Raw genomic sequence first — 27,826 nt, forward strand, 5'->3', positions numbered from 1 at the left:
TTTTTACTGTTTTAAAATGAATTTATTTATTAAGGGTACATAAGGTGTTCTCCAACTGCATCATTTCTCAATCAGCAAGGTACTGGAAGCACACAGTATGCACATTGTTAACAGTACAGTAATTAGGTATGTTAGATGGAATGATTCAGCAGCTAGACATTAACATAAATTTTACAGTCAGTATTCAGTTCAAATATACAGTGCTTCTGCTTGAAGGTTGTGTGAGGATAGCCTTGTAGTAGGTTCAGCTCTTGAATGGGGGGCATCAGATTGGTCCAAGAATCAACTCTGAAATTCCAGTTTTAACCCCTTACACAATTTCACATAATTGAAGGCAACTCAAAGTTCCTCAGTTGATGATCTTTAAATCTTGATGTGCCAGGATAATATTAACAAGGCAGAATCCAACCATTTTGCCACAATTTTTAGTCACGCTGATTTCATATTTCTGTACAATACTAAAATGTTAGCCTGCTAACAGTATAGTAACCTGGAGTTACTTAGTCTAAAGGCACCTTACTGGGTACTCTTGTTCTCTACGGTACCCCGAGATCCAGATTGTGTAGGTAGGCTGACAAGACTTCTGTCCATCATTGAAGTTTGGACCATATTCCCATCAAGTCTATGATTCATTAAAATGCAGGGCACAAATCATTCCCTCTTAATGTGTTTCAGAGACTGATCTTGCTCACCTTTCAGGACAAATGGGGCAAGTGGGGTGAAGGAGGTTTCCTCTCTCAACTAGTTGCACATTAAAAGCTTTACAGATCAGAAACTGTAAATTTTTAAGAACTGCAAAGGTAAAAGTATTCCCATTATTACTTTCTAGACTCAAGAGCAGGGAACCTTGACATCTTTCCATTCCTTGTTACCACAGTCCTAGATGAAAGGCAGCACTACAAACAAATAGTAATAGCGGGAGACAGAACACACTTCTGTGCCTTAGAGACAGTTGTATGGGTGATGTGTTACGATTTACAGCTCTAGAGAAAGAGGGAGATGAACTCCTAGCTGCTGTCTGGGAAAGCACTGTGTCACACAAACAAGATGACGACGACTCCTGCTGAGAGTCTGAACCCATGATGACAGGAGTTTATTACTGGTACACAAAAGTATGGAAGCTATGATGAACACAAAATATTCCTGACCAGGTCCTCAAAGCCCAGTTCCTGACAAGACTTTTGGAGACCTCACTAAAGTAGAATAAATGTGGAGGATTCCGACAATTCTCACCTGTGTTGGGTATAAATGCTGACAAGGTGTGCAATACTATATTGAGCTTTAAAGGAGTTTCCAGACGAGAAGCTGTTGCTCCCCAGCAGCTACCTCCATAACTACTTAGTAGTGAATATTCTGCTATAGATGATACAGGCCTCTGCAGCAGTTTAAACTGCTTCACAAATTGACACTTCACACCAATCTGTAAAGCTTTTTTTGAATCATTAAAAAGGTTAGTTTCTGAGCATAATTACAATTGCACTTTTATAATCCTGTGTTCCCCCCACTCTAATCCTTTCAAAATTTATTAAAAATTGGGAAGAAAGGCTACAATTAGTAACTACCCTATCACTGTTTGGATTTGCCAAGTGATTCAAGTGCTCATAGGGCAAATGACATCAATTCCAGGAACTGGAGAATAGTGCATTAAGAGCAGCAAACGCCATCACAGTTTGGCTTGCATTGGCTTCAGGTGCTTGTGAAAAGATTCATGGACCTGTAGAAGTAACAAGATAAGTTGTTGTTAAGTGTTTGGTTTAAAGTTAACGTCTCTCGTGCTGCAAGAACCATGCAGCTCCCTCACAGAGCTGCAAACCTTTTGAGTACTTCAGAATAGACATGCACAGCTTATCACTACTGTAATGGTAATAGCACCATATCAATTACTACTACACGTGACAGTGAAACAAGGCCTAGGATCCTTTTTAAGTCAGAGTTTGGATGTTTGGTAGAAGCAGAAAAATGAGAAGAAATAAGAGGGCCCACCGATCCACCCCAATCATGATGTTTTCTGGTTTAGTTAGGATGTGAACCTTGTAGTTTCCTTAATTCAGTGTGCACAACTCAAGCAACCTGGGGCAACTTTAAAATATTTTTACTAACCCCAAGAGGCCTGCATCACTACATTAACCATAGAAAAAGGTCACAATTTTACCTCAGGATTTTCTTTTCAAACCATTGTTTGATAACTCTGCATTTCTTACTGCACCTCACAATTGGTAGATATACTAGGGAAGGGAATAAAATATTTACTGACCTGTGTTTTATTTAGTGGTGATTTCTTTGACCACTCAAACATGTTTTCATAGACGTTACCATCATATCGGCCAAGCACAGATCCAAGAACGTTGTCATGGAAGTCAAACGAATCCACTAGAGCGACTGCATTGGGACGGATTAATGCCAAGAGCTCCTTCACACGCTGGTTCACCTGAATTATCTGTGCATCTGTCAAAATCCCTCCCTGAGGCAAAAAGGAATCCACAGTTTTACAGATCCAAGCACTTTGTGGTTTGCGGCTACAGTATGAATCGCCCATGAAGGGCAAGATTACACAGGTGAATATAAAGCTGTCAAGAATCAGGTTGGCAGACATGCCAACCTCCTCTGCAGCTGCCATGGAAACAGGCTATTAAGCTTCTTTTCATGCTAGTAAAAAAGAAGTGTAGGCTAGTAATTTTTACAGAATGATTTTATTTGTGTGTAATATGTTATACACACGCACACAGATTCCTGGCACAAAAAATGTCTCCCAATTAATACTGGGGGATATTAAGCTAATGTGAAGCCCAAGCTAGCTAAAGGCTGACCAGGACCTAAATACTAAGTAAAGGATGATAGTATGTTTGGAAATGAGCATCTCCCTCCCTCCTGTCACACAAGTTATCATACTTGTATGGCTTTTCCTGCTATGAATGTGGGAAGCTGCCTTAGACAGAGTTCATCCAGCCCAGTACTGTGTACTCTGGAAGGCAGTTCTCTAGAGCGGAGATCTTTCCCAGATCTGTCGTCATACCTATTTGTATGCTCCCCTAAACCACCTCTGCTTTGCAAACATACATGAAAATTGCAACTTCAAAGTATGGACTGCTTTATCCAAAACCACCCATCTTGCCTTTAGCTCCATTGCCAAAACCTCACCCAAAGGTTCAACCCCTCCCCGCACCAAGAACTGTTTAATTCTAGCTGCCTCAGTTAGGTGGTTCTTCTCCCCGCTCTCCCTTTTTTAGTGGCGCCCTCCCTGTGGAACGCCCTCCCACCAGATGTCAAAGAGAACAACTACCACCAGACTTTTAGGAGACATCTGAAGGCAGCCCTGTTTAGGGAAGCTTTTAATGTTTGATGTATTACAGTATTTTAATATTTTTTTTGGAAGCCGCCCAGAGTGGCTGCGGAAGCCCAGCCAGATGGGCGGGGTATAAATAATAATAATAATAATAATAATAATAATAATAATAATAATAATAATAATTATTATTATTATTAAATTAACAACAGAGAAGAGCATTTTGGCTCAAGATCGAATTCAGTCACTGACCTGCAAAAAGTCTCCACTGTGCTTATTGATCCCACAGAGTGCATACAGCAGACACAAGTTGTTAAGGACAGCACGAACAGCTGGGTCACCAATTTCTGAAAGCTTTGCTGTAAACAGCTTGACCACCACATAGTGACAGTGGGCCTAAAACAGAATATTTAATGGACAAGTGAGAATTCAGGTTTCTGTGGGGCAGTCAACAGGCTTCCAAAAGTAGTATTTGAGTGGTTCTACTAACCTCAGATGCTCGCACTAGATCAACGGAAGTCCGGTTCCAAGCATCCTCCTTGTTCTTTCTACGGTTCAGTTCAGCTTGCAAATTCTTTGCAGCAAATTCAACCAGCCTGTACCAAGGAAGGACATTAACACAGCTTATTCAAAGTAGCAACAAACCAACAGTTGGCAGAGTGAACTTTCAAGCCCATTAAATGTAACACTAAGAGAACCTAGGAGCTGGTACAAGCAACAACAAATGTCATGACCACAAGCCCCCAAAATTATACATTCAAGTACTTGCCCAAGTCTACCTAGAAGATATCAAACATGAATTTGGGGTAGACTTTAAGCAGATAAATCTCACTCTTAATATTGGAGAGACAAAGACTTAATTGTGCATCTTACAACTGCATCACGTCTTGCTGTTGCGAGACACTGGAGGACATTAAACGTGAACCTATATGAAGTTTGGTATGCTTATATCTGGGAATTAATTTTGATGGAAAAGTTAACAGAAAGGGTACATGAAAGAAAACAACGTGAGAAACTACATAACTTTTACATAACGTGGCCCTCCTTTATTACATATGCATCAAAGAAAGAACATGCATTTAAACCACCTAAGACACATGGCAGCCTGTGGAATTATATTTTTTAAACCAGCAACTGTAGAAATATTTTTTATTTGATTATATTACTAATGTAATTACATGGACGTCGTTGGGACTGTTTGGGGGGGGGGTTAGGGGAAAACTGTATTTGATTATATGTTGTTCTTATAATATTATAAAATATTCCAAAAAATAAATAAAAATATTGGAGCACCCATTCACCATCCAATACTGCTCTCAGGTGGTTTAAAGCAGAATGAAAATAAGCTCTCTGAAGTGACGGTGATGTGATGTGCTGTGCTGTGCTCATGTACTTCCCCATTCACTTAGTGGCCATGCTCATTTCTGCTCATCTCTGTCCACATAGGAATTTCTATCCTGTTGCACAGGTCGTTTTGCTACACTGTGCAGCACAATTTTAACTTTTGCACTTATGTGGAACACCGTCAAGACCAGCATGTTCGTTTATTCTACAAGTCACGGGCTGCAAATTATGTTTGCCATTCTGCAAACTAGTAAAAGCAATGTTGCAAGTTGGCTGCACATTATGTTTTTCTTTTCCCCCTTTGGAATCCCAGCTATTTGTGTCAAGTAATTAGGGGAAAGGTTCAGTAGCCATAGATAGAAATTTTGCGATTTATACTCTGATACATGCTATGATAGCAAGGGTGCTATTTTAAGACCTGGTAAGCACTGATAGTATCCTGGCTTTGCAACGTAACAATGCTGTGATTTCTCAGGGAGCAGAAACATTCACTTCTGAGTGACTATGAAAAGGGAATTCCCCACCACCACCTCCCAGGTAGGATGGTGGTGTTTATCCTTGTCCACTTGCAGCCAACTCCACCCACCATGCATTCTTTGATCTATTCAACTTGATCAGCAGGGCATCTTAACTACTATACTAGATATTCCTGTCCAGTTTTTCTCCCCTAGCTTGTTCCTAGAGCATTTCTAATTACAATTTACCGAGAGGTTCTACCACAGTGGCGAACACCCTTTCCAGTGTTACTGCACCCTACACAGCTGCGTGGCTGTTAGCACGTTCTCTCCCATTCCCATACAGATCACAGCATTGCCCATCCTGGAAGAGGCATTTTCTTGTTTGGAAGACAGCAGCAGAGATAAGCAAGACTCACTGCACACCAACCAAGTGTGAGATTGCAAAACAAGTGTCCTGAGATGGGCAAGTTTTTGTTTTTGTTTTTAATTTAAAGACAACAACATGTCATTCTTCATTTTCAAGAAATCAACAAACAGTGTTACTATGATCCACTTTATGCACTTTTTATATAAACTTACCTAGAAGCTCTCAGTTTATATGCTTCCACCAAACTAGACGGATTGTTGATATGCACTGCTGTGGGTCTAGCAGCCACCTGCTGGGGCTGAATGCGTAGCCCTGGCAGGTCATTCAGGTAGGACATAATGCCACTCACTAGCTGTCCAGAACTAACTTGGGTATAGCTTTTGACAAGGAACCTGGATGCCAAAATAAAACAAACAAATGCACACTACATTACTTGGCTGATTGCAGCATAAAACAACTTACAAACTGATTTCAATTGGTAGCCATGTGAAGAATGGGAGAAAGCCACATGCAGAGTACAATCAAGAAGGCAACATGATAGTAATCAGTGTAATTTGCACCCCTCTTGCCAATAAAACATTGATAAGGTTGGAAGCTGCACATTCTAGAGTTTTGTTCTTAGACTGATGTGATTCTTGTATTTTCTCTATTTTCCTTGCACAAGGGGAGGAGAGGGGTAATCATTCCATCAGGAAACCAGATATGTTTGCACTGAAAGGGCGATTTCCTTAGAGCTATGCCGAGTCCCTCTTAAAGAGATGACTAATGACATGCAGCGGGTGGCGCTGTGGGTTAAACCACAGAGCCTAGGACTTGCCGATCAGAAGGTTGGTGGTTCGAATCCCCGCAACGGGGTAAGCTCCCGTTGTTCGGTCCCAGCTCCTGCCAACCTGGCAGTTCAAAAGCACATCAAAGTGCAAGTAGATAAATAGGTACCACTCCAGCGGGAAGGTAAACGGCGTTTCCGTGTGCTGCTCTGGTTTGCCAGAAGCGGCTTAGTCATGCTGGCCACATGACCCGGAATCTGTACGCCAGCTCCCTCGGCCAATAAAGCGAGATGAGCGCCGCAACCCCAGAGTCGGCCACGACTGGACCTACTGGTCTGGGGTCCCTTTACCTTTACTGACATGCAACAAGTCAACTTACAAGCGAAAAGCTGAATCACTCACCGTGCCGTCTGCAGCATCATTACTGTGTTCTCTCCTTCATATGTGCAGGAGGGGGTGAAATTGACATAAATGTCAGGTAGGCCACTACAGCGGGAGTAGCCATGCCCACCACACGCCATTCGACATTCCTCAATGCCTGCGTTGGCAATCCAGGAACTGAAAGCCTTTAGCCCTGCAGATAATGCATGCAGCTGGGGAAGAAGTAGAAGTTAAGAACCAAGTTATCTATAATACTTCTGCAAGGTTTGTCATTTACTGCAACATTAACACCCCCACCCAGACTTCAATGGTGGGAAGGTAGGAAGATAAAGCCTTAAAACTGACCTGGGGGGATCCCACATGTTTCAAATGCCTAGGATGATATTAGCTAGATTTCCTTTTCCCCTGGGATCCCCAGGCCCAGTAACTATTACCGCTGTTGTTGAAAAGTACTTGTGACCCATATACAAATATACAATATACAAACGCAAGATTTGCTGCAGCACATATTCTACAACCATTTTGGAGAACAATGGGGGAGATAAGTAGCAGAATTACATTTATCTTGTGGCCCCCTTCCCGCAAACTCCAGGTACAATATCCTCCTCTTAGACGAGGAAACTCAATCTGAATATTTATATATGTATAGGTTTTATTTTCCCATTTTCTATTTGTATCCAGGCGATAATACTTGGAACTGAAGCAATGCCATTTATTTTTGTGAATTCACTTGGTAATGTTTCTCTCACTCTCCTTCCGTTGACCCCCGCCCCTTCCCTCCCAGGAGCCACCTTCAACATGATCTTTATTGAAAGAGGCGGCTCCACTGCCCAGCTTCCCACTTTATAAGACCAAGAGTACTACCTCTGGCAGCTCACTCAGGTCTCCGTCATTGATGTTCCCAGTGATACGCCTATAGGTATCTTTCATGTAGGCGCCCACAAAGTGGAAGGCATATGCCGTTGCCAGAAGAGGGAACAGTTTGTACTGCTGCGTCTGATAATCCAAAATCTGAGGCTCTGGCTCACTGCAGCAGAAAGCAAACAAAGAGTTACATGCACATTTATTTAAATTTTAATAAAGTGGTTAAAAGGCAGAAAGTTAAATATACTAAATATTCTTGAAGAGTTGACAGATGCGACTGAAAATCAGATCAGCAGAAATGACATACGGATTGGGAAAACTATATGCGTGGAAGCAGGGCTAGAGACTAGGTGTCACAGGATGTTCACCAGGTGAGAAAAGGTAAAAGCTCAGGGGATGCTAAGGGTTTTAGGCTGCCCACAGTGCTGGGAACACTAATCAAGAATTTCACCACAGGAGTCAGGAACTCTCATCCACCAGCCGTGCTTCTTACCCTGGCTTCAGTTCAGACTGGTGCCTCACTGCGCTGTAGCGAATGGCAATTGTGCAAGCTCTGGCTAAAGAGCGAGCAGCATCCCCAACAATAATTGATCGGATGAATACCATGGTTCCATATGTCAACTTGGCATTAAGAGGTTTCACGTAAGTGCCATCTGGTTCAACCTAGAAGGACAGAGTTCACGAATCTGAAATGCTTGTTCATACACATACAGTGGTACCTCAGGATGCCCAAGATCACAGGAGTTTGTACTGTGTACATACAGTGGTACCTCAGGTTACATACGCTTCAGGTTACAGACTCCGCTAACCCAGAAATAGTACCTTGGGTTAAGAACTTTGCTTCAGGATGAGAACAGAAATAGTGCTCCGGCGGCGCAGCAGCAGTGGGAGGCCCCATTAGCTAAAGTGGTGCTTCAGGTTAAGAACAGTTTCAGGTTAAGAACGGACCTCCGGAACGAATTAAGTACTTGACCCGAGGTACCACTGTATACCTTTTTAAGAGTTTCACAAGTGCTTTGTCACAGGGGCACTCAAAATATATGTCCAGACAGGTATTCAGTCATTAGACCTACTTCAAAGACTGTGTCATTCTATACTTGGCTTTGTTTATCGACTTTATTTAAAACATAGTTTGTGCATTTGTATAAAAAGATCCCCATGTTCAGCACTTTTAATTGCTTCCTGCCTGAGCACATGCCGCTTATCCAATAACATTGCAGCCTGGTGGCCAAAAAGGTAATATGATCCAAGCAACGAAATTTAGATTAACTGTTAACATTATTTATCATATACCTATTATGCAAAACAGAGGCCAGCTATGAATGGAGAAGTAGGTTGGAGCAGAAAATTAAGAGTCTGATAACTACCCTGCCCATCCAGATACTGAATTCATTTCACAGAGATTGGAAGATCAGGAATGTTACCAATACCAAATTGTTTATGAGCTCAGTTGTCTTACATAATCACAGTGTACTGAACTTTGACACACTCCTGGGAAAGCTTCTAGGGAGCTAACCAAGAATGGCAAATGGATTAGTAGAACCCTAGAACTCCAAACTCTCTAGCCAGAGATAACAGGGCTAATCTTAAATGGAGACTTGATTGTTCTTCCTTGAAGACCAATTTACAGACGGCTGCTTTTGAGTATAAAGTAGTCAGCTACCTCTTAAAAACATATCCTTCTAACATCTAGCCAAAGTAACCTTAGTACGCTTCCACATGGAACAGTCTCTTTAGAGTTGGCTAAAATAACTGGTAATTCCACAAATCAATACAAAAAAAGCAAAGAGAACATAATGATTTACCTTGGCATGTTTCATAAGCATGTTTTCCCGAGGAATGCGAAAGTTGTCCATTTTTAAGTAACCGTTATCCATTTCATCATAACCAAATTTTGGTCCAATATCACCAACAGTTATACCTAACAAACATGTTATAATGGAAGGATAAGGAAAAGAGGCAGAGTTTTAATGAAAATCCAAAATGAGGCATTAATAGAAATACCTTCTGCCACAATATTAACCAGCTACAAGTATCAAAGAGCTGAAGTGTGTCTTCAAAAAGACTTTCTTCACCACCTTTTCCACACTATTTTTACACCCTTTATCATTCATTAACTTAATTTAAAAAAAAAAAAGTAAAAGGAGAAATTCTGGAGATCTTGGGGATACATAAAACATTTTTGTATTAAGGTAACAGGACCCATAGGAACAATAATTTTTATAATATACTTTTAATGGCAATATTATGCGTCTCCACCTCTAAAAAAAGAAAGAAACCCCTTTGCATATGGCCCACAGGTCATGAATTAGCAACCTCTGAGTTACAGCATACTACTGTGGTGCCCCGCAAGACGAACGCCTCACAAGACGGAAAACCGGCTAGACGAAAGGGTTTTCCGTTTTGGAGGCACTTCGCAAAACGAATTTCCCTATGGGCTTGCTTCGCAAGACGAAAATGTCTTGCGAGTTCCTGCGGGGTTTTTTCCCTCCCCCCCCTTTTCCTAAGCCGCTTATCAGCTGATCGCTGAAAGCCGCTAAACCGCTAATAGCGCTAATCCGCTAAGCTGTCAATGGGCTTGGTTCGCAAGACGAAAAAACCGCTATACGAAGAGCCTCACGGAACGGATTAATTTCGTCTTGCGAGGCACCACTGTACATAGCTAGAAAGTGACTAATAAGGCATTATCCCATTCTCCAAAATAGGATGCCCATACCTGGCAATGGCTCATGAGTCCCCAACTGACGTATCGGCACAATGAAAGCATGTAAGCCATGGCATTTGCCTTGGGTGTAAAGCTGAGCCAAAACGATGGCATGGTTGGATGTTTTACCCACTGCAGGGAGGGAAGGAAAACAAATGTAAACAATTGGAAGCTTCACTATACAGTTCCAGAAGCACCCAATTTAGGTTGCTAAATAGTGGCTTTGTTTAATGCACTCACAAGACTTTAAAAAATATAAATGTAATTGAGTTCTGCCCCAATAACGAATAATGAGTTTCCCAAAATCATAAATTAAAACTGACCAAGCCTTTCCAACGTAACAGCACTTCCTCTACCATGAGAAAAGCAGTAGTGCTATAACAAAAACATTTATTCATGTGTGGTAGTTAATTTTAACATGTTGGTTTCACAACCTGGCTCTAAAACAAAATAAAAAACATTTCTCTCTATACAAACACAAGTTGTATTTTTAAAACATTAACTGACTTCACCTTCTTAAAAAAATATTTGACTAAATGAGGAGAAAATTCCTTCTTTAGTTTCAAAGTTGAAATAATTCACTTACATCCACCTGGCCACCATTTAATAGAAGTCACAGTTGGACTATTTAGAATAAATTCCTGGGTAGCAGGATCATATGTAGCTGTGGTTTCCAGTCCTCGGAGATGAGTTCCTGTAGACACGTAGCACATCTTATTTCAACAGTCACAAGTTACAACAACATGGACACATACATTTTTTTTAGTGAACTCCAGAGGCAATGCAACTATATAGGTAATGCAAAAGCAGAACATTTATCGCAAATTATAGTTACACAATGGGAAGTAGATGACACATTACGAAAGAAATAAACTCCATGTGTGAATAGCAGGAAGAATGCCACTCTTCCTTTGATCACAACACCAATAAAAGATTGCAAACTAGATCATTCCACTTTTAGGCACCTCCATCCTGAAAGCTCACTGGTTTTACAGCCAAGAGGTTTTCACTGCTCACAACTTCTTGCTTACTTGTCACTAAAGCATGTGTGCAGAGTGTAAAACGTAAGTACCTGATAAGGTGAATTAAAGAGAGAAGCACAATAATTGACTTCTGCTCCCGATCATCACCATTCATGTGAGGAAGGTATTTCCTCAAATCCAGATACTGAGTGATCCAACATAATGACAGGGCAAGAAGTAGGAGAGTTCCATTGTTGTGCAAGTGATGGGCACAGCTGTACTTGTAATCTTCAACATACATCTTAATAAAAGCTCATTTCCCAATTCATTATCTGTGCACCTGTTTGTGTTGCAATGTTAAGTGTGCAACATTTTTGACCAGCATGTCAACTTGATGGGTGGAGCTGCTGTGCTATGCTAAGAACAACAAGTCCGGCTGGCAGAATGGCTATTCTGCTTGTGTGTTGCACGAAAATCCTCACAGGCTGAAATCTTCAACAACTGCTTCATCCATGCTGATTTTCATTTTGATTTCTACCCCCACAGCCATCATCTTCTTCATAGCTGTTGCTGGACACACATCATTTTCAAAGTAAGCAATGAAGCCTAACAGGTGTTGTGTCTGTCTCTCGTGGCTCAAGGAAATGGAGGAATTGAAGGCTGCTTATGTCAAAATAGCAACTGAGCTTCCACAGACGGTTCCAGGTGACCCAAACTGGGTTATTTCATGGCAATATGAGTTCCTTGAATCGGATATAGGCTGATTGTGCTTTCTAGGTTCTGAGAAAGTTGTGAAGGATTTGGTTTTTGCAAGAGTCAGAGCGCATTTAAGGTATACTGGGTACTTTTTTTCAAAAATTGAAGCAGATGCATGGCAATGCTGAACAAGAAGCTTTTAATGGGAAGCTTTTAATGTTTGAAGCTTTTAAAGGGAAGCTTTTAATGTTTGATGTATTTTAATACTCTTTTGGAAGCCGCCCAGAGTGGCTGGGGAAGCCCAGCCATATGGCCGGGGTATAAATAAATTATTAATTATTATTATTATTATTATTATTATTATTATTATTATTATTATTACACTGAGATATGTGTTTGGCCAATTGCATAGCAAATTGTGAAGTCCAGATCCTGGGTAGACATCCTGGTATCACCAGATGATGGACTACAACTCCCATAACCCATGACGATTGGCCATGTTGGCTGAGACTGATGGGAACTGGGGAACCTTGTATGTTAGCCTGTTCTAGAGCAAAACTATAGATACACCCCTCCAGCTTTTAGCATTTAAAAAGGGGAATGTGCTCAACCACTGGTTGCAGCAGTAAGATGTGTACATGAATAAATAATAATATTAATTATTTATTCTGAAGAATAAATAATTATCTGAAGAAGTGTGCATGCACACGAAAGCTCATACCAAGAACTAACTTGGTTGGTCTTTAAGGTGCTACTGGAAGGAATTTTTTGTTTTAATAATATTAATAATAATTATAATAATTTTATTGTTTATACCCTGCCCATCTGGTTGGGTTTCCCCAGACACTCCGGGCGACTTCCCGCAAAATATAAAATAATAAAATGCCAGACATTAAAAACTTCCTTGAACAGGGCTGCCTTCAAATGTTTCCTAAAATTTGTGTAATTCTTTATCTCCCTGACATCTGATGGCAGAGTGTTCCACAGGGAGGGCGCCACTGCTGAGAAGGCCCTCTGCTTGGTTAATTAGCCCTCTGCAGTCTTTAGTTATCAAACACTGACTAAATTCAAACTTGGGCACAGTTCTGCCTTTGGTTATGGTTGACAATCCTGCTCATTTTTTCTCATTCTATCAAAATGAAAGAACCATCTGCCTCAGAGGCCTTTAGAAGATAAATGTTCCCACATCTGAGCCTGAGAGAAAGAAAGAAAGAAAGAAAGAAAGAAAGAAAGAGAGAGAGAGAGATGCAGGCATCTATCTTCTGGTGGCCTTTCCCTGTACACATCTAATAGTTTACAAACAATCTGTTTCGTATAGGCTTGCAGACAGACTCTTACTGGAATGCTCTGACTTGTAAAAAATTATCTAAAAGTGAGCAAGCAGGGAAACCTATGTAAACTGTGAGACAACTCTCACAGCTTTCCCCTATTCTATGCCACTGAAATCCTACAATTTAATATAAAAAGCGGGCTATTTGTAATGTTACATTAGCTCCATCTCTCATTATCTAAAGAAATGGAGGAATTAATAGTCTAATTCCTTACAGATTTTGATTTTCTGAATACAAATTACTATGCCTCTTGCCTTTTGAGCATCAGTGGCCTTCTCTGCCACTCTGCAGAGGGGACCATGAGAATTACTAATCTTGAAGTTTTTAACTGGAACTCCAAAAATAATATGTTTTCTGTCATTTAGGGAGCGTGTGGGGAAACTGGAAGCTATTTAGATGACTTAAATTGTTTTGGACACTGTCTGCAAAAAGAAGCTGGACTTTCCTAGTGCCGCTGAAGAGTAAATTCTAGGCTTTCTAGCCAGAAGCAAAACTAACTTGCTAAATAAGGGGGGGAATCATCTAACAACTGATGAGGACCACTGCTAGCAGGAAAGGCCCAATAAACATTGAGTATAAGCAATTTCTTGGGACAGTTCCTAAATAAGGAGAAAATGATCTGTTGTTTTAGTATCTCAATGAAACTTGGTTTTCCCATCTTCAAGAAGAAAACGTCAAGTAGGGCAAAAGTCAGATGGGCCTGGAGACTGACTGAGGTGCCATGTGATAGAGATCACCACACCTTGCACATTGAGAGCTCTTTGCCTAATTGCAGCCTCTCATTGGGGAAAACAAGAGAGCACCTCAAACACACCCAGAAACATTGACACACCATAACCTTAAAATTAGAAGCGTTAAGTAGTATCTTGCAATGTGCCACACCAACATGAACGTTTACCATTTGGAAGTTTCCAATGATACTTCAAAAACTGGAGAGAAGGTTTCCTTTTCCTTAGGTGTAGATACATGGTATCTCACAAAAGAGAATGGATCTGGATTAATATCCTTTTGCTGTATCTTCAAAAGCCTATGAACTCCTGATTTCAGTTTGTACTAAAAGCTGAAATGTCTCTAGTTAACTGGGAAGCCCTACAAGGATGCAGAAGCCAGGACTTTGTCAAACACACAAGAGCTACAACCAAAGTTTATTTAAATTAGAGGCTACATTGAGTAGAAGAGTCCACCAAAGGGGGATTCTAGCTGTTATTGCAAAAGCCATTATCCTATTTAGATGTGGTGAACCTACTGCTTGAAAAGCCTATATGTTTCCTACAAAAGCATCTAAGTTTAAAAGTTGCTGCTGCTGCTGCTGCTGTTGTTGTTGATGATGATGATACAGAACTGTTAGGAAAGATGCATCTCTCTCTCTCAGATCACTTTTGAACTGTGATTTAAAGTAAAGACGGCTTTGTCAAAGAAAATTCACGTTTCTTGCTCAAGATTATTTGCTGAATCATTGATATTGCTTTGTGCAAGCTCACATATGCAATCATAACACGTAATCTGAAAGTTGATGTATGTATTCTCAACAAATGTATATGCTCATGCGAGAAAAATGAAGACATGTCTGCATTTCATATAGAGGGAACTCCTTGGCTGTGAATCAGACAGTCTGAAGAATACTAGACTGGAAGGGAAAATGCTCCCATGCCGTTTGCTCAACATCTCTTACCCAGAAATACAGTGGTACCTCAGGTTACAAACTTAATACATTCCGGAGGTCCGTTCTTAACCCGAAACCATTCTTAAACTGAGGAGTGCTTTCGCTAATAGGACCTCCTGCTGCCGCCGCCGCAGTGCCGCCACGCAATTTACGTTCTCATCCTGGGGCAAAGTTCTTAACCTGAGGTACTACTTCCGGGTTAGCAGAGTTTGTAACCTGAAGTGTTTGTAACCCGAAACATTTGTAACCCAAGGTACCACTGTACTACACTCGCAAGTAAGACTTGAAAGTACTGTACCATGGCCCATCTCTGTCTGGGCATAAGTGCCAATGATCTCCAAGTTCCAAGCAGGCATGAAGAAGCGATCCTGCTGTTCTTGGGTTGCCTGGGTTAAGAGAGTAGGTAGGAACATGCCCAGGTGGAGGTCCAGAGGCTCAGGTCGTCCGTGGTGAGCAGAGCTGTGAAGAAATGCCGAGGGAAGGGAATGTGAAGGGGTGTTACAGGATTAAAGCAGGTGAGATTAGAGGTGCAGATTGGAGGGGGGAAGACAAAAATAATTTTATATGAATAAAGAATTTAGAAAGCACACTTTTACCAGAGCATCATTCTTTTCCCAAGGCCCACTAATATTTATGTCAATAATCGGACCCAAGGGTGAAGATGATCTTCCAATCCTATTGCGGCAGGAGGGCAAGAGAGAGCGCAGCCCCCTTTTTACCAGGTCCTCTTTGCCTCTTGGAAGTGTATTCAAAATGAATAAAACACTGGAAATAAAATAGCCGCCTGTCTTACAACTGGAGTTGCTTGGGACCAAATTAGATAAGGGATGTTTTACATTGGGTTGACAGCAATCCATCCTTACCCAATTCATGTTCCGGGGGCGGGGGAGAGTGTAGTCATAAAATCCAAACTGGTTTACTCTTGTTCAAAGCAAACCTGTTTGTCAACTGTTTTATTTTCTTTTACTCCAGTTTGTTGGAGACTATCCATTCAGAAAAGTATGGTGCTCTGAATCAGCAATCAAAGCTAGTGAACAGCTCCATAGCTTTGTATCAACAGCCAACATTTATAACCAGTGAGCCATCACCAGCAAAGGTCACCCAAAACGCAACAAAACATGCTTCCTTATGATAATCCAGTCACCACACTTAAGTTCCATAATGTTCTGATCCAGAAGGCAGCATTATATACTTAAGGTATTCCTATACCAGCACCCCATCCAACACACTTTGGTGCACAGTGCTCATTTCACCTGTTGCATTAAATGGTGCAGTGACTAGAAATGTGAGCAAAATCAACCCTCGTGAGATCTTATCTCTGCCATGTACTGTACTCACTAGAGGATCTTAAACAAGCCATTATTCTTTCACACACACAACATCCCATCTGCAACATGGAAATGATAACAGGCCTAGTTTGCAAGGTTTCTGCGGGGAGTACTGCAGTAATGGGTGTAAAGCCCTCTGAAAACTCAAAGTACTATTTATTATCCCCTCTATTTTATATATCCAGATTAGGAGCACTTCTGCTGTATAGTTAAAACAGTGCCAGCCATGAAGAAGGCATCATTAGGCTTGGGGGAACTTAGATTCCTAAATCTCTCCCCCTCTCTCTTGCAGAAGGGCTTAAAAAATTGTGAAATCCCCAAAGAGTTCAGTGAGGACAGAGCATGCTCAACTGAAACAGAATACTAACTGTTGGGGTGGGAGAGGACCGGCAACACAGGTGGGAGGGTGAATGGAACGCCTGGAATCCTAACCGGGGAGCACGTCACACAGCAATACTTTGTTTCAGGTCCCACTTATATATTTATATTTTTAGCCTGCTTTTCCACTGCAAAGCAATTCACAACATTTTCCACAAGGTGTCCCCCAGATGTTCTGGACTGCAAACTTCCATAATCCCTGGCCATTGGCCATGTTGGATGGGACTCATGGGAGTACGACGGTACTTTATTTATTATAAGCGCATCAAGATGTTTTAAGCTGATTGTGTGGCAATTTTCTCATGCTAGTGAAACCTGAACCACAACTAAGGATGTACATCCTACAATGGCATGTACTAACTGTCTTGTTAATACAGTACCAGCATTAAAACTTAGTACAACATGTCCTAGCTTCACATACCACTGAGTTGAGGGACAGTTAGGAGTTTCTTATCATAAAATTAACCCAATCCCTTCCAACATTATGGGGACAGTGCAACATCATATTACATTATTAACCCATAGGAAGTTATATATGTGTGGCTGCCTTTGCAGCTGAAGAAAAAAAAAGAACAGTATTAAAAAGACCGGCATGTAGTGTCTCCGTCTATTGGGGACAGACACCTCTCTACAGTAGAGAGAATAGAAAAGTCAATTTTTAGACAGCAGTGTTCAATGTTGGAATTTTACAAGTGAAGCAATCATGCAGGTTTCCACTCTAAAGCACAGAGCTGCTTCATCGCCTCCGTTTACGCAAGTGGAGCTCCAATACGCCAGGGCACCACACAGAAGAAAAATGGAGAGCAGGCTGAAGTAGCAAAATGGTAAAGGGTCCAGAGCGGCCAGTTGGAGCAGGGATCCAGCAAGGAGTTCCGTTCTCACTTGGACTAGCAAAAATAATGCAAAAATACCAGGATTTTAAAATTTGGGCATTTTGTTCATCTAAAACGTCTAGAAGAGTTTACTTCACATGCACCACTGAAAAATGCTGGAATATTACCCGTAGAGGGATTTCTCCTAAAAATCAAGTTCTTGCCACACCAGCCCCAGTACAGATTATTGTTTTAAGTAGTGCCTCCATCCTAATGCAGTGCAGGTTCAGCAAGTCATCCACCACCCAACAGATGTAATCCTAGAACACACATGCTATTGAAGAATCATCATCTGAAATGGTAAGCAGGAACTGCACTGCCCCACCACCACACACAACAATCGATGGTGACAGCACGACTGAATCATCATCAAGACACTGGTTAGTTGACAGAATACAACAAGTATTACACATCAACACAGAGACAGGGAAAGTAGTAAAAGACAGCATGCAAAAATAAATAAATAATCACATCCACAGACAAGGTCTCAAGGGAAGGGGTAGACAAACGAGTGTGACAATGATTTGCTTATTCACAGGATGTTCCATTCATTTTGCAGTTTCTGGCCTTTAAACTATTTGCTTGAGAGGCGGTACTGTTAATTCAAATGGTGATGTGAAGTATACCGTAACAATGCGGAATGTTCATTTGCAAAAGGCAAGACTTCAAATAGTTAACAGCAGATTCATCATATAACCCAGCTCAACTGAGACACCATTCTCCGGGTTTGACTGAAGATTATGAATTAGGAACCAGAGGTTTTCATTCTCATCCATGTACTCTCCATCTTCTTGGAAGATTCCATTTCTTCTTTAAAAGGGAAGTATAGCATTCAAGCAATCCAGACTAAGTCATAAAAGTAGTATTGGACTTTGATAAGCTCAGGATACTCCCATAACTGATAAGAGATTAGTGCCTTTTAAAAACTACCTACCACAGAAGAGTAGTGGCTAGAAGGGAAAAGAAAATATTCATATTCTTGATGTGGGTTTTTTGTCCTGTTCATCTTGTTCTTGAGATGTGTTCTTCTGGTTCATGGAATTGAAATGAGATGCTTAATCCAACAAGTATTAGCTGCATTTGGATGCTGGCCAGAACTTTGCCCTCCTCCATGCAGCAGAAAGGCTTGAAAACAGTCCAGTCAAGATTTTTCATCTTGCCTGACTGCTTCGGGGGTGGGGGGTATTGAATTACTGATTTCAGCAGAAGAGCTGTATCTAAAATATAAGGCTGCTAACACAAAACACACAAAGGATCTATAAGCTTTTTCTACTGCCAACTAATTTTCTCCAACAGACCAGCATAGGGCTGTGTTACAAGGCCCTTACATGCTACATTTTTTCCTGCTCCAAAAGTACACTAGTTAGCAGCTGCTCATTTGGTATACTCATGAAGGAATACACCTGCTCCATACTTTTGGCTTCACACTTTTGTACACTACTCACAGCCTATGTCCAAGTACTTACAACAAAGTACTTGGACATAGGTTGTGAGTTGTGTACAATCTATTACATATTACATAAGCTTAAGGCAGCTGCTTAAGTGGAGATGAATGTTGGAGATACACTACAGCAATGTTCCTGGGCATCATCACAATGAAAACAAAACAAAACTAGGCTGATTGAACAATTCACTCATGCCCACTGTCAGCAATCTAGAAAGCAACTTTGAGTAACTGAAGTATTATATACAAGATCTGAGAACAAGGATATAAAACCAGCTAACAGCAAGGAGGTGCCTTTGAATGCATGAAGAGCACAACTTTGCATATAGTGTTACTGTCAGAAAAGTCAGAAGTGATGATGCACTGAATTCTGACTCCAGTATTTTTTAAAGCAACCATTCCACCCTAAAAATCACTGCCAGACTGGAGTTACACTGCAGAGGATCACCCGTAAGTCTCTGGAAAGAACTAACCGTGCCCCATTTCCGTCTGAGCGTAGGTGCCAATTATCTGGAACCGCGAGGCCAGAGGCAGCCATTTCTCTCGCTGGGCAACAGTGCACTGGTTCTCTAAGGTGGGAGTAAACATGCTGTAGTGCAGACCAAGAGGCAGAACAGATGCACCCATGCACACACTATGGGAGAGAGAGATGGCAGATTAGGTTGTAGCTGTTATTTTTCTAGAATCCAACAAGCCTTTCCTCCCTCCATTTTTCCGTAGTCGTATACCCTCTAAGTCTTCCAGCCTTTTCATACTTTTAAAGATTTTAGCTAAACCAGTAATGACAACAGGAAAGGCATAAATGAACTACTGTATATGAAAAAAAAATTATAAAATGGAGTGACATCAAATTCAAAACCTATACCATTCATGCACAAAGGGTGCTTCTGCCCATCTGCACCTAAGCAGCCAAGGCATTTCTTAAAATCCTGACCATAGCTTTCCTCCTCCCCACAGCAAAGTTTTAAGGCAAATCTCCCCAGCCATATCAAAGCTTCAAATACATCAGAAGAGCCCAAATTCTGCCATTATCAAGCTTTGTCTCATCTAGTTTGCAATTATTACTTTAATAACATTGGAGTTTATACAGTATGCTGTTTATGCTGACAAGGCTATTTGAAGACAAAGAAAATGGGAATACAAGGACCGTGGGCGCAACATGAAAACAGGGTTTAACACGCATTACAAAGGAGTGTTAAAAGGAATGTTGCTGAAGGCAGACAGTCCATTTGCAGACTGAGCTTCCCACCAGGAAGTTTGTTTTTATAAGTCAGCACTAGATTGTACTACTATCGTTTTGTCTGCACCACTGTGACACTTCAGCAGAGTAAGTTTGCAGAACGCCACTCACTGGAGTGAGCAGGCACTATCCAACTAAACAGTTCCTCTTGTACAAGAACTGCCGAATGAAACATCTCCACCACTTCTCTCCCTATATGCCCCCTAAATCTGTTCTAGGAGTTTCCCCTACCCCTCCAGCGGAAATTTATGGGGTGCAAGGTGAGAGGGAAGTTCCACTGCCCAGCTAAAAGTCTGTGTCCTAGTGGAATCATTTAGTTTGATACCACTTAAGTGTTTTTTTCCATCCTGCCAAGGACACCTAGACTGCACTTCATACTTTGAGATAAGCTGCTTCAGAAAGGGAAAGGGAGGTTGAATATTCTGCTAAGTGTGTGACCAGGCTTCATGTTATTTATTTTGGTTATTTTTAATCTTGCCAAACTCTCAAAGCAGAGTACAATTAAACATTTTTTAACAGTAAAAACAAAACTATAAGGAGAGGGGAAATGAAAGTGAAGTTCAGGCATCAAGGTAACCATCAGGACACTAGTTACAATATATAGTTAATTGCCCTTCCCCCCTCAGAATTAAGAGTTACGCTAGTAAACCTGTCACACCATGCGGTGAAGTAAATTTCTAAGCTTACTCATGCCTGCTGCTGAAAAGGTAGGTTTAACATTGGCTACCAGTAGAACAGATGGGAGGATTGCCAGAAGGTTCTTATGCTCAGATCTTAGTGGTTGGAAGGTAAACAGGGATGAAAGAGCTGCCTTAAGTATCCTGGCCACAGAGCATTAAGAACTTTAAAGGCGGTGAACACCGGGTCTTTGAACCGAGTCCAGGAGCAAGCCAGCAACAAATAAATCAAATTAACTGCAATCATTGCCACCTCAGCCTGAAGCTACATCACCACTTGGACCTGGGCTTCTCCTTCCTACAGAGTATGGTAGAACCAGCTGTCCTATGAGCAGGCGAGGATAATGATCATGACACAAAATGCCATCATTGCCACCATCTTAAATAGGCAATTTTAAAGATCTCACACAGCTTTAGATTGTTTTTATGTCATTGTTGATTTCATATCAGCTGCTCTGGAAACCTTGTCAGCTGAACAGCAAGGGCGAGCGGGGTGAAAATGCTATAAAGTCATTAAAGAGCAGATGTTATCGTTAAAGGGCAGGTGCTTATATATGTTACACACTTGCTGCTCGCCTGGGAGTAAAAATTGTTAAAGGATAGAAATAGGCCCTCCAAACACCTCTACGTGAAAATAAGAACCTCAACTTGTGTCTTTTCCATAATGACCTGGATACAATTTCACATAGTACAACCCCAAGGAATCAAGGCCTCTATCAAAATAAGAGAATGGTTCAATACAAATTTTCATTTATAGCCCACCACAACTGGGCAACCAGCAATGGCCATCTATTACAAGGAGGGAAACAGTAGTTAGTTTGATCATCTAATTCATAGAGGGTAACACTAGTTGTTCAGTCCACTTGATTAGAAAATGTCCACCTCCTAACATTTTTCTTACTGTAGGAACAAGTGGTGAAGAATGATATTGTGTGCTCTCTAAACTTTGGTTACTAGCAGAAGGCACTTGAATGCATTTCTCCTTCACTGAACAGCACTTTTGATTTCATATTCAGCATTCTGCAGGATGTGAAGAACTCTTGAAACAGAAGAAGACATTCCCTTTTCTGGACAAGTGAAAAAGCTGCCATTATGTTAAAGAATTGGAAACTCTCATCTTTCTATCTGCTATCAGGAATTCCTTTTATCAAAATAACTTGGATTGCAAAAGGGGGAAAATAACAGCATTAGATGTCATTTTGTTCTACCTTCTTGTTTATTCTGTTCAAACATGAACATCTTAGTTCTCCAAGCTACTAGAAGCCCCAAAGGGTAGGGTGGGGAGAAAAGAGGGTGAGAAAAGAAATATTTTACTATTTTCACAGCCACCTACATAATGAGCTGTGGGAAAATAGTAAGCTACACCAAAGCCTTACGATGAAAGAAGCAAAGAGGCAAAGTCTACTCTCTTGCATAATCTGGCTGCTGTACAAAAAAGCCCCAAAAGATGAGCATCCAGCAATTTATTTTATGAGATTAGACTGAGAAGGTGCAAGCGCTGCCCTGCTGATAAGTTAATTCAGCAGCTTTTTGAATCAGCATTTGGCTTGAAACAGTGGGACCAACAGATGACTTTAGCTACACTGCCCTTTCAAACAGTTAACTTTGCCACAGTAATAATTCAGTTGGGTACGTAATGTAATACAAGCCCTTCCAGTTAGTCACCTGACAATTCCTCCTGGGCCCAAAGCTAAACAGATGAGTTACTCACACTGTCACATGACATATTGACTTACCTTCTTTTTTTGTACTTATAAGAAAATACACAAGATAAGTGGATGTAGCACATACCTGGGAGTATGGCCAATTAAGGTCAGTAGGACTTACTTCTGACTAGACGTGGTTAGGATTGTGCTACAAAATGCCGTTCATGATAAAGGCATTTCAGCCACTATCATTTTGCTATATTCTTATTATATGTGGCATTCTAAAGTACTGTATATATAATATTCTGAATGCAGTTGCACTAGTCATATGGAATGGGAGGATTTGGGTGGAAGATTAGGAACAGTCTCAAGTATATCAACTAGACAACTAGATGGCTTACTTGATTTTGTTGTTGGTGGTGGTTCCTGCACAGGAAATTGTGACAATAGAAGATGCATAGGCACTGGGACTGGGACGCAGGTGGCGCTGTGGGTAAAACCTCAGCGCCTAGGACTTGCCGATCGTATGGTTGGCGGTTTGAATCCCCGCGGCGGGGTGAGCTCCCGTCGTTTGGTCCCAGCTCCTGTGCACTTAGCAGTTCGAGAGCACCCTTAAGTGCAAGTAGATAAATAGGTACCGCTTTATAGCGGGAAGGTAAACGGCGTTTCCATGTGCTGCGCTGGTGCTGGCTCACCAGAGCAGCTTCGTCACGCTAGCCACGTGACCCGGAAGTGTCCTCGGACAGCGCTGGCCCCCGGCCTCTTAAGCAAGATGGGCGCGCAACCCCAGAGTCAGCCGTGACTGGGCAGAGGTACCTTTACCTTTTTAGGCACTGGGAAGGGAAGAGATGAACTAAGGGCTGGGAGAGGGAGCTGAGCAGAATGAACATGCCTAACTAGTGAGCTCAGCTAATCCATTTCCTGAGCCCCAAACAAAACAAAACACTGATTATGCATTTTCAGGCATTATTGATGCTTTTTTATTTTTTAAGGGGAGAGAGAAGAGACGTGCTAAGTTCCCACTGCTGCTAAAAAGATTCTGTGGCTAGGCAAAATAATGGGTTTGGATTTCTAAACTACTTTTCGTCTCTTATTACAATGCTTAAAATGCGGGAATTCTGGTGCTCAAACAAAGAGTGAGTGAGAAGTTTCAATGTCAGAGAGCAGATCCAATAGCAATATCCCAGGCAGACTACCTGCCTTATGCTTTATCCCACAAACAGGACCAAGCCTGTTGTTAACTGGTAAAAAGGAAACCAAGCTCCACCCACTTGACTTCTGCCCGTGTACTGAACTTCAACCTGCCCTGTCACAATTACATAAGCACAGGGGGCAGGGGGAGAAAAGCTTTTGCCCACAGATATAAGTAGCTGTGTCATTCAATAGTTTAAGGTTTAAACTTTAAAGGGGTGGTTCATAAAACAGGAGTGCTTAAAAAGCAGTACAAATTAGTATGTTACTCAATAGAACAGAATTCAGATTATAGCACATCAATGTAAGAAGGTACTATATTGCACAGCAATGTAGTTTTTTTAATTTATTTAGCAACTTGTATTAATGATTTCCTAGTATCTCTAAACTCCATTCTACTTATAGAACTGATGCAGAATAGCAGGGCTGAAAGAACTGAAAGTTCTTTCACTTGACACCTCTGATCAGATCATACCCTTTAGAATAAATTATGCCGCAAGCACAGGAGAGGGATTAACAGAAATCATGCTGGAGTTACAAGTTTCACAAGGCACTAACTCCAAGAAAGTGAACTGTAGCATGCCAGAAACACAGCAGAGTCTCACCACTCTGGTCTAGAGAGAAGTATCTTCCTTACTGCAAATGTGGCAAATTAAACTAGGTCCAAACTGGGCCAGAAGCAAGGTCAGTACAAAAAAATGTGGTTCTATCTTGCAGGATCTCAGCACTTTGACACTTTTATTGCTTCTTAAATTATAGTTGGTTGATCTGCCAGTCAGCTGCCACTTCTGAGGCAGCCAGCCTGCAGTGCAAGGTGTTGCTGAACTTCTGGACAGAAGTTGACAGACCTGGCTCTGAGCAGGTCAGACTTGCACTCCTGCCTCCTGGTCCAGTGCTGAATTTCTGACTGTACCCTGTCTCACAAAACCGGGGGTGGGGATTCCAACCAAGGCAAAAAGGAGCTATGTTTATGCTAGAGTGGCACAATAAAATACTTTTAAGTTGGCTTGCGACACAATTGCAAGAATAATTGGCCAACACTGCTTTACTTAAGAGAGATTTGTTTCTTTTGGAAACAGTAACTAGCTATATGAAACAACTAGCAAGTGCACATTGCAACATCATAGCAAGGTCATCCTTCCCAGAGTTTTTAAAATGGAAGTTTGAGTAGGCCAGAGCAACCCATTTGACATCAACAGTTCCAACGAGAATAAACTATTTCAGAGGAAAGACTTGCAATCCTGCTTCAAGACCTATGCATTCAGCAATCTTCAAAGAGGAATAAAAAACAACAACATCTAGCTAACAATGATTAAACCAAGTTAGTTTCATGGGTTCAAAAGTCATGTAACATTCTGCACGATTAAGTTCACAGCAAGCTGGCAGTCTTCCATGTTGTAAACTTCATCTTTGGAACTTCAATAGTGCCCAATCATCTAATGTAGATTAAAAGAATGCTTAACCCTTTCCAATCTACTTCAACATGAAAAGGCCTTAGTGGAGGAAGATGTGGTCAAGGAAATAAAAAGTATCTTACAGTTATACTGCTAACTTAATAGCTTTATCTGCAGTCTAGATTCATACCGATACTTTGGCAAGTAGCTCCCCACCTTCAGTAGCTTACAGTTTGACATTATTCATGGTTAGAATGTAAAAAGGACTATTTTTATAGCCTTAGGAAATGTTGCCTTATCAAAATGAGCATGAAGTTGCATATCAATTCCAGGAGGTTTTACTCAGGTAATCCTTACAATCAGCTGACAACTTCTGATGACTTTCCTGTGTCCTTAACCTTTCAATCCATGACAGAATGAAGAACAACTGCCCTTGTCTTTACAGGAGCACCTGCTATTTTATCTGCCTTGCACTGGGTTTCTGTACCTTTTAAACCAGTAGATCTCATCAGGATCTGCAATTCCATATTCTCTTAGCTTCATCACCATAAGAGCACTCTTCCTGATAGCAACTTCATAGCGCTGGCTGCGGGAGAGGAAATTTACATCACTGTGCTTGAAGTCTGGGTCATTTGTCACAAGTGCTTCTGTAGAGAAGACAAAAGATAAATTTAGTGCTAAATCAAGACATATTCCTTTTTTAAAAAAAGATATAAGGCTGGTTCTATGTTGTGGCTTCACTACTGATAAACTGTTGACAACTTCAAGACATAAAGGTAAGAAATTGCTTTGAGTGGCACAAGCAGTGGGGCATGCATCTGTTGTGTTTGGACAGCTTGCTATCACCATTGCTACCAGCAGCAGGCCATCTTTGTACATCCTAACATGGAAAAGACCATAAGACAACTCCAAACTGTGTTAAAGATGATAAGGATGGCACTGGGGGTATAATAATTAATTAACAAAATTCAAAAGATGCAACAAGCATAGAAAGCAAATGAAGTGCCCTTACATGCCCTTGAAAAGGCAAGAATTCAGGAGAATGTAGCAACTGGTATCTCCCAGGTGCCACCTGCCACATTCTCCCTCTGCTTAGTCTCCTTACGAAACCAAATGTATTGGGTAAATCTGGGATGGCTTTCTGCTTTCCTATTCACAATTACAGCACGGCACCATGGCTAGGAGAATGAGTTGCAACCTAGGAGAGCCATGGTTGAAATGTCACCTCACTGAACTCACTGGTTAGTAACAATAGTAGGCTACCAGAGCAATCCAAACCAGGACACTGGAAGAAGTGGAGCAGTGGATTTGCTGCTCTCTTGCCTGCAGGAGCTGAAAAAAACTATTTCCTACACAGGTTCAACCTAGTGTTGCCAAGGGATCTGGCAATCAAGTCCCTTGAGGATCCAAAGACACCAGCACCCCACAACACCTCGTTCTGGGAATTTCTACACTCTACCCTTGGTGGTACCTTACCACCCATATGGGAAAATCCATGGCCTGTTTTGCAAGGGAATGCTTTCACCAGTAGTGGGTCTCTCCATCAGCAGACACCAGAGGAGAGAAACCTAGACATCACCCTAATCCACCACCCCAGCCAGGAAAATAGGTATGGATGGGAGTGGGTGTTAGAATTCTGTTGTGCAACATTTAGGCCAGAACATAGGAAGCTACCTTGCACCGTCAAGCCTTTTATTTAAAATGCCCCATTAAGTTGACAAGTTATTTTAAAATGAAAAAATAGTTATTTAAATGCAAGTACTTAGAAAAACTGCATGCAGCAGAGATCACACAGACAACCGTCTAAAAACAAAGGTGAGGGAAGCACCCCTGTTCAGAACAGCTACCTATTCACACAGTATATAAATCTAGTTTTTAACAACTGCATCCGCTTAGGAAATGCCTTCCGCAACCAGACTCACCGGGCAACTACATTAGGAGCATTTCCGCAGCAGGTGTATACTTTGTTTCTCTCCCTCCAATGCCTTTTAAATCTTTTCTTTTTAACATCATCATCTTAGAACGGTCTATTTCTCCTCGGTGCCGCGCCGTTTATTATTATTTTTTCCCTTTTTGGCATGAAAATGAACGGTTGGTATTTAATCTCTGAGGGTGCAGTTAATGCTTAATTACTACGGTATCGTTTATTAATTACTACGATATCGTTTTAATTGGTCTCTGCCTGAAGAGGCACGGCACGAAGAGGATTCCGGCTTGCCGAGACGCGTTCCAAATGAGACAAGTTGCAATGGTACAATCTGAAGAGAGAAGGATTTGTGGAATCGCGGGGCGGGGGGGGGCACCCCTAATTTGATAACGAATCAAATTACCACGGCCAGGTAGTAGCTGCACACAGAGAAGGAGGCGCGCCCACCATCCTACTAAACCCCCCCACCTCCCGGGGCCAGAATGGCAGCAGCAGCAACCGCCGCCGCTCTTCCGACCCACCCAAAGCGGCTCCTCTCACCGATCTCCTTGCGGCGCCGGGTCCGCTCCGCGCCTCCGTCCAAGACGTTGGTGAGCTTCTCCGTGTCGAAGGAAGCCCCCTCGCGCTCTTTGCGCAGGTCCGGGTTCATGGTCGTCGTCGCCGCCGCCATGGCGAAGGTTGCGCTCCAGTGCGCTCTGACGCCAGCAGACTACGGAAGGTGGCGGGCGGCGAGGGAAGAAGAAGAGTAACTAGCGCGGCGGCAGCGGCAGCGGCGGGTAAAGAAAGGCTGGCGGCAAAAGCTTCCGGACGGGGCAACCCCGCCACGCCCACCCGGCCGACACGTGACGCAGGCGGATTTCCACCCCGGGCGAGCGGCCTTCCGGGCCACGTGACGCTTGGAGAGGCGTG

The 27,826-nt window shown here is 41.8% G+C and overlaps 1 protein-coding gene across 3 annotated transcripts; it reads right to left on the minus strand.

The window, feature by feature from the left end:
• Window positions 1-27,825, minus strand: ACOX1 (acyl-CoA oxidase 1). 3 transcript variants are annotated; one of them, XM_083725687.1, is made up of 14 exons: window positions 27,458-27,825; window positions 25,478-25,637; window positions 19,316-19,476; window positions 10,755-10,862; window positions 10,181-10,300; window positions 9,270-9,385; window positions 7,958-8,127; window positions 7,465-7,627; window positions 6,622-6,812; window positions 5,665-5,844; window positions 3,774-3,879; window positions 3,536-3,679; window positions 2,255-2,461; window positions 1-1,714 (listed from the first exon to the last, which is right to left on the minus strand). In XM_083725687.1, exons 1-14 carry the CDS (start codon window positions 27,585-27,587, stop codon window positions 1,664-1,666), a joined length of 2,007 nt encoding a protein of 668 aa, XP_083581813.1. In that variant the 5' UTR covers window positions 27,588-27,825; the 3' UTR covers window positions 1-1,663. The 3 variants fall into 3 exon arrangements, with proteins under 3 accessions (XP_083581813.1, XP_083581812.1, XP_083581814.1); XM_083725686.1 differs by lacking the exon at window positions 19,316-19,476 and adding an exon at window positions 15,119-15,279 and having other exon boundaries at window positions 27,458-27,806; XM_083725688.1 differs by having other exon boundaries at window positions 15,119-19,476; window positions 27,458-27,545.
• Window position 27,826: the final 1 nt, after the last annotated feature.

This window comes from Podarcis gaigeae (genome assembly GCF_964106915.1).
Source record: "Podarcis gaigeae genome assembly, chromosome: 2".
NCBI classification, from domain to species: Eukaryota; Metazoa; Chordata; class Lepidosauria; order Squamata; family Lacertidae; genus Podarcis; species Podarcis gaigeae.

Bases quoted from the DNA above. Each gene is read 5' to 3' on its own strand.
- ACOX1 (XM_083725687.1), bottom strand. From the start codon at position 27,587: ATGGCGGCGGCGACGACGACCATGAACCCGGACCTGCGCAAAGAGCGC. The intron at 25,638-27,457 runs GTGAGAGGAGCC...TCTTCTCTACAG, and splicing joins CCGGCGCCGCAAGGAGATCG to AAGCACTTGTGACAAATGAC. The intron at 3,680-3,773 runs GTTAGTAGAACC...ATTCTGTTTTAG, and splicing joins ATCTAGTGCGAGCATCTGAG to GCCCACTGTCACTATGTGGT.